The sequence below is a fragment of the Oncorhynchus mykiss genome, chromosome 16, assembly GCF_057628025.1.
Source record: "Oncorhynchus mykiss isolate SJ-2025 chromosome 16, ASM5762802v1, whole genome shotgun sequence".
NCBI classification, from domain to species: Eukaryota; Metazoa; Chordata; class Actinopteri; order Salmoniformes; family Salmonidae; genus Oncorhynchus; species Oncorhynchus mykiss.
Window position 1 is genome coordinate 36,346,370 of NC_143037.1, and position 23,110 is coordinate 36,369,479.

Sequence of the window (23,110 nt, forward strand, 5' to 3'; positions counted from 1 at the left end):
GTGGTCTGAGGTTGTGAGGCTGGTTGGATGTACTGCCAAATTCTCTAAAACGACATTGGTCTCCAAGGGCATAGAAAGGAACAAATTCTCTGCCAACAGCTCTGGTGGACATTCCTACATTCCTGCCAATTGCATGCTCATCAACTTGAAACATGGCATTGTATTGTGTGACAAAACTGCACATTTTTGAGTGGCCTTGTGTCATGCTCACGCTGTTTAAATCAGCTTCTTGACATGCCACACCTGTCAGGTGGATGGATAATCTTGGCAAAGTGGAAATGCTCACCAACATGGATGTAAGCACATTTGTGCACCAAATCTGAAAGAAATATGCTTTTTGTGCATATGGAACATTTCTGGGATCTGTCACTTTACATGTTGCGTTTATTTGGTCAGTATTGTAAAGGCTAATTAATAGTTATGAGCTGTCCTACATAACTGCACTGAAAACAAAAAAGGATATCTAAGAAAAGTTTTAAACGATTTATTAGGGATGAAATATGTTTGTCTGATATGTTTGTCGCCTATCCTATGTCAATTTTATTTGATTCTCATCTCGACTCACCAGATTAAATTAGCTGTAATTCTAGTTATCAAATGAATAGTTATGCATTGGTAGCGTAATTGTATCGGATGAAGCACTTCCACGTGAGACACTGACAATTGATCGAACCATAGGCTCCGCGCACTGTACAGTTTGGTGCGTTCATCTCTCCAATTCCCAGAGAAGCCAACCCGTGAACATTGAGCAACAGCATGCGTTACTTATGCGACTATTCTCCTTGTGTTGCCATGATGAATGTGGTTGATACATATTAATTTGAGAAACGACAAGCAGTCCAGGGAGATAAGAGGCTCAACGTTGATACCTGTGTGAGCTATGAGTGGAGAGGTATCGAGAAGGATTCGAAAAAGACATGGATTAAACAACTTCACGCAGAGATGGAGTGAGTAGATGACATTAATTTATTGGCTAAAACGTTTTAAACATGTTCGCATTGAGAATGAATGACTGATTGTATGACAAGGTTTGTAAAAATGTAAGTGTACATTTACTGAAAAAGTGTCTTCAATCAAGTCGCTACTCGCGTTCCGGCGGTGCCAACAGCAGGCAGGTTTCCATTGACCTGTTTATTCGACAAAAGCAACGTCGCAACAAACAAATATTTGCGCCTTGTGTAATTGAAACCGCAGGTGAGACATTTTCTTTTAAGATCGACAACAATGTATCTTGTCTAACTTGTCTTTGCGACAAAAATGGAAACGTTGTTTTTTTTATTGAAGCTTTATTTAAGTAATAATTTACGGTACACGTGGATGGTGATGTCAACGTAACTATGAAGCGCCACTCCACCCACATGTAGAACTAATTCGAAATGTCTGCCTGCTGAATGTATTTCAACTATAAAAAATATTATTTGCAGGATCCTTGTCCTGATATTTAACAATGGCGGAATTACTTTGCTTGTGTGATTGGTTGGAAGCAAGTTTCACCATCTAATTATTTCAGATCTACAGGAGTGCAAGTTTCATAATGGCACTGCCCGTGGCGATATGTTGGCACATGGGAATTAGAATGTCAAATGTTAGTCAATTCTAACATTTTATCCATGAAGGCTTTTGAGGGCTACCTGATATATAGGTGGAAGGGCATGCAGGCCTGTCTTCAGTGTATTAATGCGCAATTTACCTAACTGGGTAATGGTAACGCTTCAACCACATTTACATTTTGACACTAGGTTTTCTGAAAGTGTTTATTTCCTACGACCTCGTTCCATCCACCGTTTTTACATGAGTTAAGTCATACCAGGAAACGGGACGTTTCGCTACAATTTTACAAATGCAGACAATTTCTTCAACATGGGGGAATCTTTTTGTTAAATTGCTAGAAATGGCAGTGAAAACGCGTTTATGCGCAAATATTGATATAATTATCATATAGAAGTAAACGTGGAGTCACGCTGTTGATTCTTTTGACGTTAGGAAGTGGAGATGAAATACGACCAAAGGTATGGAGACACCTGCTTGTCGAACATCATTCACTGATGTTGGGCGATTAAGCCCTGTCACAGTGGGTGTTCCAATTCATCCCAAAGGTGTTCGATGGGGTTGAAGTCAGGGCTCTGTGCAGGCCAGTCAACTTCTTTCACACCGTTCAACAAATAATTTCGGTATGGACCTCGCTTTTTGCACAGGGGCATTGTCATTCTGAAACAGGAAAGGGCCTTCCCCAAACCGTTGCCACAAAGTTGGAAGCACAGAATCGTCTAGAATGTCATTGTATGATGTAGCACTGGAACTAAGGGCCAAGCCTGAACCATGAAAACAGCCCCAGACCATTATTCATCCTCCGAACTTTAGTTGGCACTATGCAGTCGGGCAGGTAGCGTTCTCCTAGCATCCACCAAACCCAGATTTGTCCATCGGACTGACAGATTGTGAAGCATGATTCATCATATCGGGGGTTCCCGAGTTGCGCAGCGGTCTAAGGCACTGCATCTTAGTGCATGAGGCATCACTACAGTCCCTGGTTAAAATCCAGGCTGTTTCACATCTGACCATGATTGGAAGTCCCATAGGGTGGCCAGTGTCATCCGGGTTTGGCTGGGGTAGGCCGTCATTGTAAATAAGAATTTGTTCTTAACCTTTTTTATTTAAGGAGGCAAGTCAGTTAAATAAAATCATTCCAGAGAATGCGTTTCCACTGCTCCAGAGTTACACCACCCCAGCTGACGCTTGGCATTGCGCATGCGCATGGTGATCTTAAGCTTGTGTGCGGCTGCTCGGCCATGGAAACCCATTTCATGAAGCTCCCAACGAACAGTTCTTATGCTGACGTTACTATAGTGTTGCTTCAGCAGTCTGTGGTTACACTCAAATCCAATTTGATTTGTCACACACATGGTTAGAAGATGTTAATGCGAGTGTAGCGAAATGCTTGTGCTTCTAGTTCCGACAATGCAGTAATACCCAACGAGTAATCTAACCTAACAATTCCACAACTACTACCTTATACTCATTTGAATCTGTCCATTTCCTTCCGTTCACCAGTCCATTTTGAACGTGTTAAAACTTGTCATTTGACAAGGAATTTAGCTTGTGTATCCCATCAGGTAGATGCAGAAGTAAATGCCTATAAAAGCGTATGTGCACTCAGCATGCGTGTGTGGAGGGAGTGGTCTGAACGCAATTAAGTAAGACATGAAGGGGAAAGGAAATGTAGGGAGCAGAACTGTGATGCTTGGTTTCTTTTTTGTTGTGTCCCAAATGGAACAGTGGAGTCAACGCACATCAACGTTTTCTTCAAGACATCAATTACGAACAAATGGTTTTATAGTATTTGAACAAAATGTGATCTCTGGTTAAAGAGAGAATTTTGACGTCCTTCTCGATTACTCATGCCCATCCCTAGTGGGGGAGAATTCTTGACAAACACGGGATACTTGAGCGTGAATCCCAGCAGCGTTGCGTTTCACACACTTAAACCAGTGCACCAGGTACTTTTCAAAGGCACTTCATATTTTGCCTTGCCCCCCAGAATGGCACATACAATGTCTCAATTGTCTCGAGGCTTAAAGTCTTTAACCTGTCTTTTCCACTGAAAGTGATTTTACAGGTTACATCAATAATGGATCATAGCATTCACCTGCTGAGTCTCATGGAAAGAGCAGGTGTTCCTGTTTTGTACACTCGGTGTACGTATTTACATGAATGCTATGTGAATTTAGGCTTGTAAATAATGATTAGGATTTTGCATACTAGTGCATCAAACAAACGAACAACCGTCAAACAAATGAGCCCTTTAATTTGAGCTTTTTGTGGCCAACTTATGTTCAAAGTTTTGGGCTTCAGAACATGTTCACTCTTGATGTATTTGATCTTCAAAGGCTGTAACAAGTTCCTGTTATAGGTCCTAGGCCCATAACTGCTATGATTTGATAGTAACGGACTAACATACAGTGCCTTCAGAAAGTATTCAAACCCCTTGACTTTTCACATTTAGTTGTTTTACAGCCTTAATAAAAAAAACATATTTACATTGCCTGCCACACACACACACACACACACACACACACAATACCCCATAATGTCAAAGCGGAATTGTTTTTTTGAAAATGTTACTTATTCTTTATAAATCTGAAATGCTTTTTAATCAATAAGTATTCAACCCCTTTTATGCCAAGCCTAAATAATTCAGGAGTCAAGATTTGCTTATCACATGGACTCACTGTGTGCAATAGTGTTTAACATGATTTTTGAATGACTACCTCCTCTCCGTACCCCACACATACAATTATCTGTAAGGTCCCTGAGTCGAGCAGTGAATTATCGACACAGATTTAACCACAAAGACCAGGGAGGCTTGGAAAGAAGGCCCACCTATTGGTAGAAGGGTAATAAAAAAAAGCAGACCTTGTATATCCCTTTGAGAATGGTGAAGTTATTAATTGCACTTTGGATGGTGTATCAATACAACCAGTGACTACAAAGAAACCGGTGTCCTTCCTAACTCAGTTGCCAGAGAGGAAGGAAACCACTGAGGATGGACCAACTTCGTAGTTACTCAACAATACTCACCTAATTGGCAGAGTGAAATGAAGGAAGCCAGTGCAGAATATACAATTCCAAAACATGCTTCCTGTTTGCAACAAGGCAGTAATGTAATACTGCAAAAAAATTTGGTAAAGTAATTTGCTTTTTGTCCTGAATAAAGTGTTATGTTTGCAGCAGATACAAGACATTACTCAGTACCACTCAGTATTTAAGCATAGTGGTGGCTGCATCATGTTATTGGTATGCTTGTCATTGTTAAGGGCTAGGGACTTTCAGGATAAAAAAGAAAGAGCAAAGCACAGGCAAGTTCACTGAATTCACTTTTCAGCAGAACCTAAACCACAAGGCCAAATCTACATTAGTACCAAGAGGACAGTGAATGTTCCTGAGTGACCGAGTTAGTTATGACTTATCTATTTGAAAATCTATGGTAAGACCTGAAAATAGTTGTCTAGCAATGATCAACCAATTTGACAGAGCGTGAAGAATTTTGAAAGGAATGTGTAAATGTTGGTGGAAGCTCTTAGACTTAAGGTGTCAGCATTAATCGGCAAAAGCATGTCCGTTTGGTTACGCAATGGGAGGGGTATAGACAGAGTAAATTTATCATACATACATTTGGAAGCTATGCTCACCATAAACATAATACTTAGCACCCTAACAACCACTCATTCGGATTAGAAACACAATATATTTACAGGTAGATGTCTTTCTTTGTTCTCTCTGAAACCACTCGATCCCGGCTACGGGAGGTGGTTTGACACAAGTCTCTGGTTGTCCACCAGAGGTCACATTGTCCTTAGTTGTAGGCTTCTGTCTGGGAGTGTTCTTTTAGAATTGATACTTCAGGTGTACCACAGTGGTGAGGAATCTGTTCTTCCCTCTCGTCTTTGGTCACATGTCCTAGACTAATTTACATACACAGCTGCAGACTGAATGTTTGGAGTATTTACCTTCTTCACTCATTGAGAGTTTGAGGGTCCTACCATTCTCAGCTTGGTAGTCACTGCTCCACGCTGTCTGGTCTTGTAGTTTTAAAAATTTCAACGTGTAGGCCACTGCACGTTCTCTGGTCTGTATTTAAATGTTTATTTGTTCTCTGGTCTGTATTTAAATTCTCAGTGAGTCCTTTTAAGCACTCTGGCCTGAAAGGTGGTCCATCATGTTGACACAAACTCTGACCTCATTAGGGGTGTGGCTTAGTGTACATTACATTTTTTCACATAGTTTCATATTTAATCATTCAAGTTTTACAACATTTAAATGTACGTCTGATATACCGTGTGAAAGCTCTTAAAAGTTAATGTTTCCATTTATAACATCTTTCAGATTTTTAATGACATCACAAAATATACATTAATTTCCCATATTCAATTTCTCATCATTACCAACATTCGGAGGATGAAATATGTTGTCCATTGTTTGATGTTAAAGTTCTTGGGCGGTAAACTCTTCATAAGTCACCCAAACTAGGCCACAAAGGGTATCGTCTGCTGCCTATGGTTTACAATGGGTGAACTGTCACAAAACCCCCACATCCATCCCTCTCCCCCTCTGCGGGGGAGGGAGTGCGCTGATCCACTAACATGATCCTTTGGATCGTCATAGGATAGTCATGACTAGGGATGCACGATATATCGGTGAACATATCGGAATCGGCCGATATTAGCTAAAAATGCCAAAATCGGTGTCGGTCCAATGTCCAGTTTAACGCCGATGTCAAAGCTACCGTGCATACCTATATAGCGTAGGCACATGACGTAATAATGGCACGTACAATTTTGTGCAACACAACATTCCTAACCTAGCCCGCACATGGTGTGCTGTGTGGCTTGAGCAGTCATTTTGAAACAGTAAGACATTTTCAGCGAGACAACTTAGACAAAATCCATTAAAGCTAAGTTAATAGAATCGATTGCCCTTGGCAATCAACCGTTCTGCCGTAGGTGATGTTGGCTTTTGCCAACTGGGCGAGCACCGGTACACACTACCAAGTGCACTATTTTTCAGATGTTGTCCTACTGGAGTTGCACAGTAATCGCGTCACTGCGTTTAGCTTCACGACATGCATACTATGGGATGCTGTTTGGGTCTCCGAGTGTGAAAAAATAACCAGTGGCACTGTCAAATCTGTACAAAAAAAGTCTGCAAAGGCCAGCCACGAACGATGTGTTTACAATACCATTTGCGGTTTGCCTTCAAAAAAGTGTCATTGATGCAAATGATAAAATAATATGCCATACTTTTATTCTGAAGGCTAACCGCAAAGTCCACTTGTGGCTAATCCTTATTGTTGCTAACTTTACCAATGGATTCGACCACAATTAATCAAACAAGAACTGTCTTATAAATTAAGGTTATTTTAGATGACACCTAGCTATATAGTTAACTATAGCTACTGAAACAGTGTCTTGTTACACGTCCAATAGTGTTATTTGACATGCATCTTTTTTGACACGCAAAGACCCAAACGGCTTTCCATAGAAATCCTGGTTGAGAATGAAACGACTGAACAACAAAACAGCACAGAATCGAAGTTGAAGAAATCATTTTTGATTGTTTTACTGGTAATGGGGACATGCGTAAATGCCAACAAAATAACCTTTTGGATAGTGTGGTATGTGACCTTTTTATATTAACTAGGCAAGTCAGTTAAGAACAAATTCTTATTTACAATGACGTCCCGGACGACGCTGTGTCAACTGTGCGCCGCCCTATGGGACTCCCAATCACGGCCGGATGTGATACAGCCTGGATTCAAACCAGGGACTGTAGTGACGCCTCTTGCACTGAGATGCAGTGCCTTAGACCGCTACGTGTGCAACTACTTAACTGTACTAGAATGCTTCAAAGGCTGCAAAAATATAAAATATCGGTCTATTTTCTTTTTGGCAAGGAAAATATTGGATATCGGTATCGGCTAAAAATGTAATCGGTTCATCACAGTGCATTTCTGAAACCGCAGAACCTAAACCATGAATCACTGACTTTAGCGGTCTATCATGGTCATATTTCAAGTGCAATAATACTTTAGTACATTACATACAGATAAAGGTTTAGGGAGGAAGAGAGAGTGAGCGAGAACCTTGCCAGAATGAGAAGCTACCAATCCCTAATTGGATTGAGTTTAGGCTTGCTGGCTGTCAAGAGAAGATGTTGTAACATGTTATGTAACCTGAAGGACAGGCAGCACACCCTGTGATGGAGAATTAATTCTTTACACCTACGACGCAGTATGTAAGCCTGACTGTTCTCATGTTCTTCTAGCGGCCCTGCTGCGCTACAGCCATTGGGCATTGACATCAGCTATCAGCCATTAAATGAATGCTTCGTTTGAAATTAAAGCTGCTTTGCTGCCCACGTCCAATGGCAGCATCCAAGCTCAAGAATTGCTGATGCTCAATTCTTGATGGCTGATGCGTGCATTAATTCCGTATTGTGAATTCAAATAATGATAATTTAAGTTGATTTGTTGCATATACACCACTCGTTATTTTACAAAAATGTATGAAGTCGAATAGCTACTAGCGAGCAGAAACTCTTGCTAGCTACATTTGACTATTTTCGCAATGTAAACAAAAGCAACTTGTGTATTAGAGGATCATTTAGGTCAACCACTAGCTGGAAAAAAAAGCTATTGTACTTAATCAACGAAAATGCTATAGTCGAGGAAATTAAAGATGCTCTTCCCCTCTGCACCTCTCCCCTCAAAGCAAAGCGACACGTATAGTGGCGCTGAAGTGTAATGCAGAGTTTCCCAACCTTCCACTTATTATATAGGAAATTTCAGAATTAGCACACCTGATTCAAATAATGAAGAGCTTGGTGATTACTTGACTTATTGAGTCAGGTGTGAGATTTAGTCTGTAAACTAAAGGCAGTATTGAACGAACACATCCTTGGTAGTCCAAGTGTAGTGCTTGTGAATTAGTGGTAAATAAATATGTAGAAAAAGGAAGCACATCCAGTTGCTGGACAGAAAAAAAGATGATAATAAGTAATGTCCCAACTGTTGTTTCTCAGTGGTTTTATATAGACCAACAGATATCCAACAATGTGTCTTTGTCAGGCCCAAATTATGTGTCCAGTAAATGTGTCTGCAGTGCAGCTAGCAAGGGAGTCTAACAGTGAGAAGAGGCGTAAATTGGCGAGAAACGATCAGTGCTCTGGTGAGAATAAGTTGAGTAGGTATGTGGTAATGATTAGGTGACATTTAATCTCTTTTCAAACATTTTTGCTTTTGTGAACTCCATTTTACACACAGACAACACAATATAACCCAGGGATTGGCAACTTTGATGGGGGCCACAAAAAAAAAAACAGAAATCATCATGAGGGGCCGCAGTGGTCTTCATACCCACATCCACACATCCATTTAGCGGCCCCCCTCTTGACAGGGGAGAGAAGAAAAATACGTTATAATTTACTGCAGTTCTACATTTTAAACAGGGCGTGGAGAAAATATTGCAGGTTTGCTAGCTAATTTCCAGCAATTCTACACATTTTGCCGGAAATTAGCAGTTTTATAGCTAATTTCAAGAAATTCTACACATTTTGCCATAGGGAGGGGATAATTGTTTGCAGGTCGATACCAGAGTGAGAGTAACTAACAAAATCAATGGGGCCCCCCTAGTTGGTAATTCAACCATGATTACTAAAAGTTTAGACAACTGAATAAAGAGTCCAGGTATTCATTTGGTGGTTCTGTTGGAAAAGTAGCCTGAGTCGCTGACTAGGCAAATGCATAACTGGAGCTCTTTAGGTAGTTATATAGCTGAAATGAGGTATGGCATAACTCAGTTCTTGACTATTTTCACAACTTTTGGGGGATTTGAAAAGTATATGGACACCCCTTCAAATGAGTGGATTCGGTTATTTCAGCCACACCCATTGCTGACAGATGTATAGAGTTGAACACACAGCCATGCAATCGCCATAGACAAACTTTGGTAGTATAATGGCCTTACCGAAGAGCTCAGTGACTTTCAAAGTGGCACCCTCATAGGATGCCATCTTTCAAACAAGTCAGTTCGTCAAATTTCTGTCTTGCTAGAGGTGCCCTAGTCAACAGTAAGTGCTGTTATTGTGAAGTGGAAACATTTTGGAGCAACAACGGCTCAGCTGCGAAGTTGTAGGCCACACAAGCTCACAGAACAGGAGCACGTAGAGTGTCCTCAGTTGCAACACCCATTACTGAGTTCCAAACTGCCTCTGGAAGCAACGTCAGCACAAGAACTGTTCGTCGGGACCTTCATGAAATGGGTTCCCATGGCCGAGCAGCCGCACTCAAGCCTAAGACCACCATGCGCAATGCCAAGCGTCAGCTGGAGAGGTGTAAAGCTCTGGACTCTGGACTCTGGAGGGATAGCAGGGATTATAGAAAATTAACACAGGTCTCATAAACAATCTCTCAAACACAAGCCCACGTGCTAGTGAGTATCCAGCTAATATTTTTTATTTCAAGCTTAGCCAACTTGGATCTTATTTGCTAGCTAACAGAGCACATCAGTTGAATTATTATGAACACCATTCTGTCCGTCTCCAACTGTTTGAACAGCATGCTAGCCTGTCCACTTTGTTCAGATGTTGAAATCAAGGGCCCTACATTAGTTGAGAATTCTTTGTAACTGTTTTATGCTTTTGAATGTTTTATACTAGCTGTTTAGTATTTTATAATCTTTATTTAACAAAAATGCTGCTAGCGCTATGTGGTACCGCAGTGTGCGAGCGACAAACTGGACAGTACTTTTCCTGAATGAATGTTCATTGATACATCAATTTTTTTTTGTGGTGTTTGCTCTGCTAGAAATTGAACATGATTTTACTGTAATAATGTGTTTCGGTGTCCATATGACCTATTTATTTTTTTATTTATTCTGTTGGACCAAACCTCAAATGCAAATTGCGAGTTGAAACCGCTTGTCAGAGACTGAAGTGATCTCATGGCACGTGTGTTTCTGCTTCTGAGGAGATGGGAGAGGCAGGACTTGCACAGCGTTCACCGTCACAAATAGAACTGACTTCTATTTTAGCGCTTGGTAACGCAGACGCTTGTTGGAGCACGTGAGCCGTGTGGGTGCAATGATTGAATAACATTGCATGTGTAAATTTAATATGTGGATGCAAGCATTGTATGAGCATCTTGTCATTATATACTGATCTCTGGTGTAACTGGGAAGGTGCACAGCACAGGAAGAGCAAACGAGATGAAAAAGACATGAGAACAATCGGACAAACGCTCATCAAAATGAAAAATCCCCAAAACCTTGATTCTGCGTTACAGACATTTGGAATATAGTGCAAAAAAATATATTGAAATGAATCAAAATCGATATATTTCCCAGCCCTAGCTGAACTGTGCATGTTTTGTCCTTTTGTTTCCACAGTGCTGGTCTGTAAACCGTAATAGTGAGCATGGAAATAAAATTGGACACATGTTCAGTCATTTTGGTTGACTGCAACACTGTAGTGTCTGTTAATGGTTGAACTGTTACACACACACTAGGTAATGTCATTGGTGGACAATTTATCAACTGGCAAACCATGTGGTCATTTTGTCCATAAGCCAGCCTATGTATTGCTCTGGACAGTTTTGTTGGTTCAGTATGTTTCAATAAGGTGGAACCTCTGGCATTATGGGAACATTATGACAAACCAGTTTCACAGAATGACTTTCCCCTGAACAGGTGAGCAACCTCAAGGTGCTGCCAATGGGAAAGAGAAAGACGCCCCATCATGTGATCTCAGTGAGTAGTTACAGTAGGCCTTATTGGGCACAGTACACATTTTTCACTTTGACTCTACCTTTAGCTCTAGGAGTGTGTTCCATGGCTTTGTTTGGTCCAGGCGGCTTGTAACCATAAAAGCATACTGTTAACCAAATAAAGGTATCAAAAGTTTAAAGGGAAAATACACACATTAGAGATGTAATGATAACGCTCCACAGGTGCCTCCAGTGTTTTCTTGTTTGAGCGTAGATTAGTTTGCTGATGACTAACCTATGAGCAAGGTCAGAGCACAGAATTGCAATATTCTACTTAAGCTGTTTCCATTGTTGTACATTTTATGATTTCACATTGTTTGAAGTGGTCCATATTTTAGCACATCAGTCACAGGGTTCTTGTTTTACTCTGGTCAATCTGAAGGCAGATGAATGTGAGGTTTAGGTGCCAAAGCTCCAGTAACAGGGTAACGCATTGGTCATGTTCAATAGGGCACTCCAAATATAAATATATATATTTTTTTTACGTTTTGCAACAGAAAAATAAGTGTTTCTTATTAGACAAGTCCACCTAGTCCCTCCCGGTTTCAGTTAATTTTGTTCCGTTTGGTAACATGACCCTTGTGTAGGAGTTACTAATCATCTGTTGGTCCGGTGGTCCCTTCTAGGCACTGTCCAGCCTAGTGAGGATGAGGAGGTTGAGAGAGGTGCCCTCAAGAGGCTCAGCACAATGTGGTCTTCATTCCGGGCCAAGCTCAACAGAGATCGTGAGTATAAGGCCTTAAAACGCTCCATGGAAACGTCTCGTTACATTAAAAAACGTATTGTTTTCTATTAAGTACTTCCTATTTCTCACACACACACAATACTTTTCTGCGCAGCCAGAACCATGATTTGGTCAGTATCCTAATGATTCCTGTGATGCATGTGTCTGCCCAGGCCCTAGGCCCATTGCGGTGGGGCCTGCAGCTGTGATGAGTGAGCCACTCTCTCCCCTGATGTGCGCTCCGAAAAAAAAAGGCTTCTATAGTATAACGTTTCAAAATCCAATTGCGGCTAAAACACAGCTTTTGGAAGCAACTGTTGTTGAAACGACTTTCTGTGGGTATCTTTTGTTTTCCTCAACTCTTAATATTAAGTTCAATAGCAATTATCTTACAACATAAATATTTGATATGGCTTTGAGATACGACATGGGCATCAGCCACTGTGAGTGCATAGGGTAGTAGGCTACAACAAAACATTTTCAGGACATTCAATTTACTGTTAGATTAATACATAACTTTTTCAGTTGATGGAACCAGCACATGATTTGGTTGCGCAAATGTTTTGCCGCTGTACAGCAATAATGACCTGACCTGTGTCCCATAATGTACCTGTATTCCAAACAGAACCAGGCTAATAATGACTAGCCATCTTTTAAATTAGCAAGCCCTTGCAGAGCTTGACATTCAGGTAAATTTGCCAGTGGCACACCAGGCCAGTGCCAACAGAAAGCTACTGGCCCAGGAAAACAGGCAAATTATGTCTTTAATTTGTGAGCTGAACAAGTAGAGTATAATATATAACCTGGAATATAATATAGCTTATAGCCTACCATACACAAGTAATTACATTTTAAGTTGACAATATCGTATTTACATTGATTGAACGAATCTGCACAATCTCAAAGGTGTTATTGTTCGTGATTGTAAACATGTTGTGTTTTCAGGTTTTCACTCTCAAAATAACACTTAAAAAATACAAAAACCTCATGCTAAAACCACATTGAAGGAGATCCAGTTTGAGGTCTGGGAACAACAACAAGAAACAAGAAAGTTGCCCTTTACTTCAATTGCACTCTTAGCAAGAGATTGTTGTTTGGCTAGCAGTGTTTTTGTGCTGTGCAATGTACAGTAGGCTACATGTGATGGCAGAGTTTGCTAAATAAATGCCTTTGCGATTGATGCAAATCATGATATCATTACTACTTGGCAGTCAATATATAATTGGGAAGATTTTTGGGGGAAAGCCTTCAGAAATGTTAATTCAAACAGTGCATGATGACTGAATTGCGCATTGCAATGATTCAACCAAGACTTCGTACTAAACTTTTTGAATAAATAGTTTGCATACCCATTGTTGCATACCCATGGATGTTTGAATAAATCTTTTTTTTATTTTTTAAATGGCAGAAAGAATATGAACAGCTACATTTTTTTTCACTGGCACCCTAGTGACCAATTAAAATGGGTGTTTCACTGCCAAGTCAAAGGGTCATGCATACCATCCGGATGTGTGATCATGTTCTCTGTAGCCGACGTGAGGAAGACCTTTAAACAGGTCAACATTCAAGGCCAGACGGATTACCAGGATGTGTGCTCCGGGCATGTGCTGACCAACTGGCAGGTGTCTTCACTGACATTTTCAACATATCCCTGACTTGAGTCTGTAATGCCAACATGGTTCAAGCAGACCACCATAGTCCCTGTGCCCAAGAACCATAAGGTAACCTGCCTAAATGACTACCTACCCGTAGCACTCACATCTGTAGCCTTGAAGTGCTTTGAAAAGCTGGTCATGGGTCACATCACCATTATCCCAGAAACACTAGACCCACTCCAATTTGCATACTGCCCCAACAGATCCACAGATAATGCAATCTCTATTGCTCTCCACACTGTCCTTTCCCACCTGGACTAAAGGAACACCTACTTGAGAATGCTATTCATTCACTACAGCTCAGCGTTCAACACCATAGTGCCCCCAAAGCTCATCACTAAGCTAAGGATCCTGGGACTAAGCACCTCCCTCTGCAACTGGATCCTGGACATCCTGACGTCCCCCGCCAGGTGGTGAGGGTAGGTAGCAACACATCTGCCACGCTGATCCATGGCCAGGCACGACTCCAACACCATCATTAAGTTTGCTGACGACACAACAGTGGTGGGCCTGATCACTAACAACGACGAGACAGCCTATAAGGAGGAGGTCAGAGACAGGTCTGCAACCATCGGCACACCTCGCTGTCCCTGACATCTTCAGCCTCTCCAAAGAACACAGATTTAGATTTTTTTTGTGGCCTCCTTATGGATGCGGTAGGTACTGTAGCAAGTCCTTTGCATTACTGTGTAGCACCCACTTGGGAGATGCCACGGCAGCCGCTGGCGCCAGAATGCCTACCACACATCGGTAATCATCAAAGTAGTCCTGATATCTCCGCAATCCTCTCACTGCACTTCTCCACTGCCGTTGAAGCCGATGTCCGCATTCTAACCAAAACAGCTCCCAGTTCCAGCAAGCTAGCATACACTTTTCAACATCGCAGTGTTATAAAACCTGGACAGATCAGATTATTAATCAATTCTTATTTAACTATCAAAAACAAAGTGGATAAAGACACAACTAAATGTTATGTTACTATATAGTAAGCGTCTGCTTACACAACACAATGTTGTCGCTGCAGAGGTGAAGGAGCCATGTCAGGAGTCTCTGGATTCAGCCCCAGTGGGCACCACAGCCCGGGAGCAGCGCTACATGAGCGGGCACTACTTCTTTGAGTACCTGGTGGTGGTCAGCCTCAAGAAGTCCAAAGAGGGGGCCTACGAGCCGCAGATCACCTACCAGTTCCCCAAGGTGAGTCCGCTAGTTGGACACACTGCATGTCTCCTGAAAGGGATATGAAGGAAAAATGTGAAGAAATTAAAAGTGCATTGGAAGTCCTTGAAGATTAAAAGGGAGGTAGGATAAAATAGTTCAGGTAGGCCTTCAGCAAGGAAAGTAGGAGGGTTGCTAAACATCAGACAGGCATCCAGTAGTGGACTAAGTTGTGATTAAACGGCAGAGCACTCACAATAACACAGGCAGAGATCTAGTTGATCTTAGAATGCTCATTAGAGTGCATTCGGAAAGTATTCAGACCCCTTGACCATTTATACATTTTGTTACGTCACAGCCTTATTCTAAAATGGATTAAATCGTTCCCCCCCTAATCAATCTACACACAATACCCCATAATGACAAAGCAAAAACAGGTTTTGAGATGTATTAAATAGGTAAATGTATCACATTTACCTAAGTATTCAGACCCTTTACTCAGTCCTTTGTTGAAACACCTTTGGCAGCAATTACAGCATCAAGTCTTCTTGGGTATGACGCTACAAGCTTGGCATATGTATTTGGGGAGTTTCTCCCGTTCTTCACTGCAGAACCTCTCAAGCTTTGTCTGGTTTGGTGGGGATTGTCACTGCACAGCTATTTTCAGATATCTCCACAGGTGTTAGATCGGGTTCAAGTCCGGGCTCTGGCTGGGCCACTCAAGGACATTCGGAGACTTGTCCAGAAGCCACTCCTGTGTTGTCTTGGCTGTGTGCATAGGGTCGTTGTCCTGTTGGAAGGTGAGCCTTTGCCCCAGTCTGAGGTCCTGAGCAGTCTGGAACAGGTTTTCATCAAGGGTCTCTCTGTACTTTGCTCAGTCCATCTTTCCCTCTCCTGACGTGTCTCCCAGCCACTGAAAACTATCCCCACAGGATAATGCTGCCACCACCATGCTTCACCATAGGGATGGTGCCAGGTTTCCTCCAGACGTGACGCTTGGCATTCAGGCCAAAGAGTTCACTCTTGGTTTCATCAGACCAGAGAATTTGTTTTCCTTTAGGTGCCTTTCCATCTGGCCACTTGAACATAAATGCCTGATTTGGTGGTGTGCTGCAGAGATTGTTGTCCTTCTGGCAGGTTCTCCCATCTCCACAGAGGAATTCTGGAGCTCTGTCAGAGTGACTATCGGGTTCTTGGGCACCTCCCTGACAAAGGCCTTTCTCCCCCAATTTCTTAATTTGGCCAGTTCTTGGTGGTTCCAAACTTCTTCCATTTAAGAATGATGGTCACTGTGTTCTTGGAGACCTTTAATGCTGCAGACATTTTTTGGTACCCTTCCCCAGTTCTGTGGGAACTTAGACCGGTGTGTGCCTTTCCAAAAAAAGTCAAATTAATTGAATTTACCACAGGTGGACTCCAATCAAGTTGTAGAAACATCTCAAGGATGATCAATGGCAACAGGATTCACCTGAGCTCAATTTCTAGTCATAATAAAGGGTCTGAATACTTATGGAAATAAGGTAGTTAAAATAAAATAGATTTGTGAAAAATTCATTGTTTTCGCTTTTTCATTATGGAGTGTTGTGTGTAGATTGAGGAAAAGGCTGTAACACAGTGGAAAAAGGGAAGGGGTCTGAATACTTTCCAACTCTCGGTCGCTCTTTCTCTCACTCTCACTCAGAGGGATGGGATGGTGAGATTCCAAAGAGAGGAGGAAGAAAAGACCCTGAAGGCCATCACGCTCTTCTGTTTCCCTGAGGGGATCAGCTGGGCCCCCCTAACAGAGTACCACAGGTAACGCTGCACCTGATATGAATGTCCAGAATTTTTCCTAGTGGGAAAGCTGGGTGTGTTATTGATAATCAAATATAAATGCTTTCACACATTTCTCTAGTGAGACATTCTCCTTTGTCTTGACTGAGATCGATGGCAGTAGAAGGAATGGATACTGCAGAAGGTTACTGGTAAGTTTCACTTTGGTTTTTCACTTCAGATGCTCTACCTTAAGATTTATTATAGTGTGACAAATGTCTCCTTATTCCTCTGTCTGTTTCTCCATTGTTCTCGCCTAGCCCCACGGCAAGGGAGCGCGCCCCCCTGAGGCCTTCTGCATCATTAGCAGGCTGGCTTGTTTCGGACTCTTCTCCAAGGTAACCCGCTCAGGTTATTGGCTTTCGGCTGTCAACAATGAGTGTTTTGCACAGAGACTGCAGCATGGATGAGTTGAACTGGCAGAAACCTAGGTGTAACGATGGTTACTCAGATTTCACCATTAAAGAGATATAGGCCACTTTTTTTGTGTTTTTGAACTGATACAATCAATTTCCATACACTGCTACATGCTCCAAAAATGCTAGCCAGGAGATTCTGGTAAATAACCAACGAACAAACTTAAAAGCAGTTTGGACAAGATGACAACACTGTAGGTAAGTCTGTAAAATAAGTTAACTTAAAAAAAAAAGTTAACTATCCCTTTAAAGCTACTAAGACCAAGGTAATTCTCACCTTATCACAGTTCTGTGGAAATCCCTTGGAAATGCCAACAGCACCTAACCTCCCCTATCGGAAAAAATAAAAAGGTACGCTCTTCCACTTAAGTAGAACTGGATGTGATGGGCACCTCTCGCAATTCTGACAACTGTTCATACCTTTATTCAGTCGTGTGTGAAATTGGACTGCGTTTCTGTGTTTATGTAAAGATGTGTTATGGTACGAGAAAATTACTTTGATGTATGAGCCTATTAGACTGGTATGGGGGTTTTGAGATGTCCTAGTTTGTACGGTTCATATGTTCTCCCTCTTTGTGGCACTTTATCATTAGCCCCTGTCTGTGGTCAAAGTTGAAGTAGCTGATTTTTATAAATCATAATTCACTGCTTTTCAGTGGTGCCCCAAATCATTTGACATGAATATTGACACACACCACCGCTACACTATCACTTAGGCTAGTGGGAATACTAAGCCCCACAGTTTACTTCCTCGTATTCTGCTGCACCATTTCATTGCGGTTTCTGTTGGTTTTGTGAAGGGCTTGAAAGTTCACCCACTGAAATGTGTGTGTGTGTGTGTGTGGTAATTGTTATTATTCCAGTGGTGCACAATGACGATGTCTGAGTTGGAATATTCCTGTCGGTCTTCTGGTGCAGATCTTTGACGAGGTGGAGAAGCGACACCAGATTTCCATGGCGATGATTTACCCGTTCATGCAGAGCCTTAGGGAGGCAGCGTTCCCCGCCCCAGGCAACACTGTCAAGATCAAGAGCTTCGTTCCCGACAAGGGCACCGAGGTTAGCACCCTGACTTAGCCACATTACTAAGTTAGTATAGCACAAGACAATTTCGACACCCACCATCTCAGATTGTGTTGAAATAATTTCTTTAGTTAGAAACCGATGATTAGCATTCCTGAAACATTAGTTTGTTGAAATGTCATTTGATCTCTAGCATCCGATTCGGACCATAATTATTTCTAACAATGAGTATGAGGAATCCAATGATATGCTCAAAAGCCACCGGCGGAGCACCTACACGCCAATCCCACCCCAACAACCAGCCAGTATGCAGTATCATTTCCCTGTCTGAACATGGAGCTGAGGCTTGAACTATTGCTTCTTTATACTATGTAATGTTATTCCCTTTGAAAGTGAGGATTTCTTTTCATCTGATTCGCTTTCATTAGTTACCATAAATTAGTGTGAAAGTACCAGATTTTACCCGCTACATGTCGCTCTTCCTGCTACTGTCAAGGCCATTTATCAATTATTCTGGTCTCTTTATTCATTTTAATCACAACATTTTCTTTGCAACCTTGGGTAGAAAACCAATAGCTTTTGCTGATTATGAAAATAAATGTTTTGGTCATTCTCAAGCCAGTCCTCCATGAAAGCTATTCAGTTTGTCCTTCTCTTAGGTTTAATCTGTGTCCAGGAAACGGACACCCTGTGTGGTTTATTGTCTTCAAAAAAGGTCTGGATTAGTTAGACCATTCCTCGTTTAAAGCAAACCATTAGGCCACAGCAGTTCTAATGGCTTCAATGGTAAACATCCCGAACACACTGTCTGGTGTTGGGTTTAATGGTAAATATCACTAATCATACTACATATAAAGATGTTTTCTAGTAATTGTATTGAAAAGCATATGACTGCCATGCAATGGTTTAGAATTGTATTTTATTGTCACAACATTTTAGTCATAGCCCATTTCTCCATCAAAGTTTTGGGCATGTAGGAAAAGTCTTCATATGAGAATTGCACCATAGGGATAGCCCTCAGAGAGCTGCCATTTGTTGGACAATTCAAGTAGAGTTGGGTTGAAGCATTAGGTTTCTAAGAGAAGGACTTGCTTTTAGGATAATGTATAAAAGGGTGTGGCAGGAACAGCAGCATCTAGTGGGCAAAACCTGGGGGCGTATTCATTACACCGATTCTGTTGCAAAATGTTTCTTAAACGGAACAGGGAGGGACCTACCTGAATTTGTCCAATATTGTTGTTTTGCTCTGTTTACTTCCGTTTGGTTCTTAAACGGTGAACGTGTCCATAATGGATACACCCCTGGTACTTTCACACTAATTTATGGTAAATAATGCAAATGACATCAATGGCTAATTTCTCTGAACAGGGGAAAAAACACATCAGAATCACAGGGAATACATTGAATGGGTGAGTAAGCAAAACTCCAAGCCGCAGCCCCATACTACGTCTCGGATATAGAGAACGGATACTGGTTGTTGGGGTGGGATTGGCGTGGGGTTTAGGAGGTCCATGTGTGACTGACTATTTTATTGGATTCATCATGTCTACCCAATGGTAGGATGATGTTAGGTCCAAATTGTATGTTGTGTACTATATTTGTTGAATATTGTGAGAGTCCTATAAAAGGGCCAAATTGGGTGCAATCGATTTAGTTTCAAATGTTAATTTCAACAAAATGTTTTATGGCTTGCTGACATGGGACGACTCCATGGTCTTCCTTGAGACTTGGGTGGTATTCATTAGGGCACATCATAACAAAACATTAGGATGATGGGAATAATTGGTTGTAATGAAAACCAGAAACACAGTTCCAAAAGTTGAGAAATGTCCACATTGATTGGTGATGAGCAATATGGTGGAAACATACTCCGGCCCCGTCACCAATCTGATCATCCAGGCCAGGAGAAAAGAGATTCTGGATGAGGGGTACTCCTCTTCCAAGCTACAGGAAGTCAAACTAAAGCACACAGCTAGAGATCTAGGAGACACACTGCTAACAAGATGCACAAAGGCAGTTGGACGGACACACACACACAGCTAGTGAAAAAGGAGACCATGCCAGCAGGTGGAGATGCATTGACTGAAAAGAAAAGGAAATCCATTTAGCCTGGGATAATGCTGATAAGAAAAGAGATGCACTAGGGCAGAGGTGACACACACAGCCAACATGAAAATAGGAACGTCAATGCCTGCAAGAATAGTAGACATTTGTGTACACACATTCCACAGTGTGTATGTTTAGTCATTTGCATTCATTTTGGATAACCCCAAGTTACTGCTCTGGCACCATTGGGTAAAGTGTGGTGTATATGACTGGTTAAACATAACATCTGTGTGTCTACACACACACAGCACTATGTGTGTGTGTGGTGCTGTGTCTGAACTTGCCCTCTTACTCAATGTTTCCCCCAGGGCTAAAATCCCAGTAACACCAATCCCATCCTGCAACATTCCTTCTTTCAGGTCCTTTTTTCCACAATTAACCCCCACACACACTCTAGTTGTTGCTGTATTGTATCTGTACGTTTAGGTGTGATTACTTTAGTAAACTGCTATATATTTCAGCAAGTACACTCATTATGAAAAATTTAGGCTGAACTATGCCTCTGAAAAATCAACTGTGCCGCAGATGTGGCTGGGACATGCTTTCAATGGGACTATTGTAGTTAATTAGGAGGGTACCCCGACTAGGATTCAAACCCTGTCCCCGGTGACTGCCATTCCAAAATTTTTGCCATTATACCAAGAGTTAAGCCATGCTTATCAAGAGGCTGAACTATCTTGAGGTAAAGTTGTTCCCCGCTTGCTCGCATTACAAAAAAATAAAAATAAATCCACTTTTTTTAAAAATTGACTTTATTACCTTACTGTATGTAACATGTTGGTGACGGTGGGGACATTTACTGTATATAACAATAGGAATTGACTGTCTACAGATCATCAGTCTGACGCGTCCGTTGGACTCGTGGCTGGAGCATGTGGACTTCCGCACGCTCTTCCGTTGCTTGACCAATGAGGAGGTGGTGCTGGTGTTCGCTGCCGCCGCTATGGAGCGACGCATTGTCTTCATAGCCGTGGAGCTCAGGTACTGCGCACACACACACACCATTATTTTAGTCGTCTCAGACACGCATACATCAACTTCATCAATTGAGAGCTTAACTACTTCACACAGTGACACACACACACTGAATAAGTCTGACCCCTCCACAGCACCCTGTCCCAGGTGATCCACGCTGTGGCCGCCCTCCTCTATCCATTCACCTGGCAACACACCTTCATCTCCATAGTCCCTGAGATCCTCATCGACGTTGTTATGGCCCCCACCCCCTACCTGCTGGGAGTGCAGAAGCGGCTAATGGATCAGGTCACGGACCAGACCGACGTGAGTCCCCCTCCCCATTAGCCTCGGACACCCTGATCATGTACATTCCGAAAGCCATGGGAACCTGTCGGCAGGAAGACTCTAAACAGGGGTAAAGTACGGTAGAGACTTTGAATAATAGAAGGATGGCCCCCTGAGACTACAGCAGTGTTAGCACCAGAGAAACGTTAAGGATTAGAGCTGCTAATGTGGGCCTTTCAGAAGCAACCCATTACCCCTAAGCCCTTGGATAGGTATAAGCAATATGGCAAAGTCTGCTAGCCTCTCTGTTAAAGCTCAGGAACTTCCAAGGAGGTAGGGGCTAAGGGGTTGTTCCTGGATCAGAGCCACGGTCTATCTCAATTCATCTTTCCTTGCCACCTCAACGAATTGGAGGAGGTCAAAGGTCCCTCCCCTCAGGCCTTCTCCTCCAATGCATTCTGATGAGGTGAAGATGCGAAGAATCAAGGATAGATGATTTGAGAGATCCCCCTGAATGACTGGATGGAAAGTTTGGGAGTCTAGTTGTAATGGTGATGTATTGGTGTTGAAATAGTCATTCTAGGCTCTGTTCTCCCTAACACAGCTCCTTGTGGTGGACTTGTCAGAGGATCGGAAGGACACTTTCCTAGTTCAAGTAAGTGTCTGAAATACCTGTCCTGTGTTGTCTGAAGAGTGGAACGAATGGCCTACGTTTACAGACACAATTAAGTATCACATTTACTTGAACGCCTGCTTTTGAATTGAAATTCTTTGTTTCACTGTTTTGCACTTACATATGCACTATGCAAAAATCGCTCCACCATTTCCTGGTTGCTAAAATTCTAATAGTTTGCCTAATTTCAGTTTGACAAGACAAGCAAGTATAGTGTAGAGCAGGAATGGGCAACTGGCGGGGCCCCTCTTTTGAAGGCCCTCATATACAGTACCAGTCAAAAGTTTGACACCTACTCATTCCAGAGTTTCTTTATTTTTACTTTTTTCTACATTGTAGAATAATAGTGAAGACATCAAAACTATGAAATAACAAATGGAATCTTGTAGTAACCAAAAATGTGTTAAACAAATCCAAATATATTTTATATTTGAGATTCTTCAAAGGAGCCACCCTTTGACTTGATGACAGCTTTGCACACTCTTGGCATTCTCTCAACCAGCTTCATGAGGTAGTCACCTAGAATGTGTGTAATTTCTTCTTAGGGCTGCAATCCCGTTAACGGGATCAATATGACAACAGCCAGTGAAAGTACAGGGCGCCAAATCTCATAATTAAAATTCCTCAAACATACATCTTATACCGTTTTTAAAGGTAATCTTGTTGTTAATCCCACCACAGTGTCCGATTTCAAATAGGCTTTACAGCGAAAGCACCACAAACGATTGTTAGGTGACCAACTCGCAGAAAAACCCAGTCATTTTTCCAGCCAAAGAGAGGAGTCAAAAAAAGCACAAATAGAGATACAATTAATCACTAACCTTTGATGATCTTCATCAGATGACACTCATAGGACTTCATGTTACACAATACATGTATGGTTTGTTCAATAAAGTGCATATTTATATAAAAAAAACTCAGTTTACATTGGCGCTTTACGTTCACTAGTTCCAAAAACATCCGGTGATATTGCAGAGAGCCACATCA

General features: G+C 41.8%; 1 protein-coding gene across 6 annotated transcripts in view; it reads left to right on the forward strand.

Moving 5' to 3' along the window:
• Positions 1 to 204: 204 nt before the first annotated feature.
• Positions 205 to 23,110, forward strand: part of LOC110491855 (DENN domain-containing protein 2D) — a 28,815-nt gene continuing 5,909 nt past the window's right edge. For 2 of the 6 annotated variants that reach the window (XR_016487231.1, XR_016487232.1), the window contains exons 1-11: positions 224 to 947; positions 11,241 to 11,300; positions 11,944 to 12,042; positions 14,721 to 14,890; positions 16,533 to 16,645; positions 16,746 to 16,815; positions 16,924 to 17,001; positions 17,998 to 18,138; positions 21,041 to 21,189; positions 21,318 to 21,489; positions 22,055 to 22,105. Coding sequence is in view for 4 of the 6 variants with exons in the window: in XM_090202587.1 (XP_090058713.1) it covers positions 881 to 947; positions 11,241 to 11,300; positions 11,944 to 12,042; positions 14,721 to 14,890; positions 16,533 to 16,645; positions 16,746 to 16,815; positions 16,924 to 17,001; positions 17,998 to 18,138; positions 21,041 to 21,189; positions 21,318 to 21,489; positions 22,055 to 22,105 (1,170 nt within the window). In the remaining 2 variants the exon portion in view is untranslated. Of the gene's footprint in view, positions 948 to 11,240; positions 11,301 to 11,943; positions 12,043 to 14,720; positions 14,891 to 16,532; positions 16,646 to 16,745; positions 16,816 to 16,923; positions 17,002 to 17,366; positions 17,431 to 17,997; positions 18,139 to 21,040; positions 21,190 to 21,317; positions 21,490 to 22,054; positions 22,106 to 23,110 lie in introns of all 6 variants that reach the window. The other 4 variants (XM_090202589.1, XM_090202587.1, XM_090202590.1 and 1 more) reach the window with 4 other exon arrangements.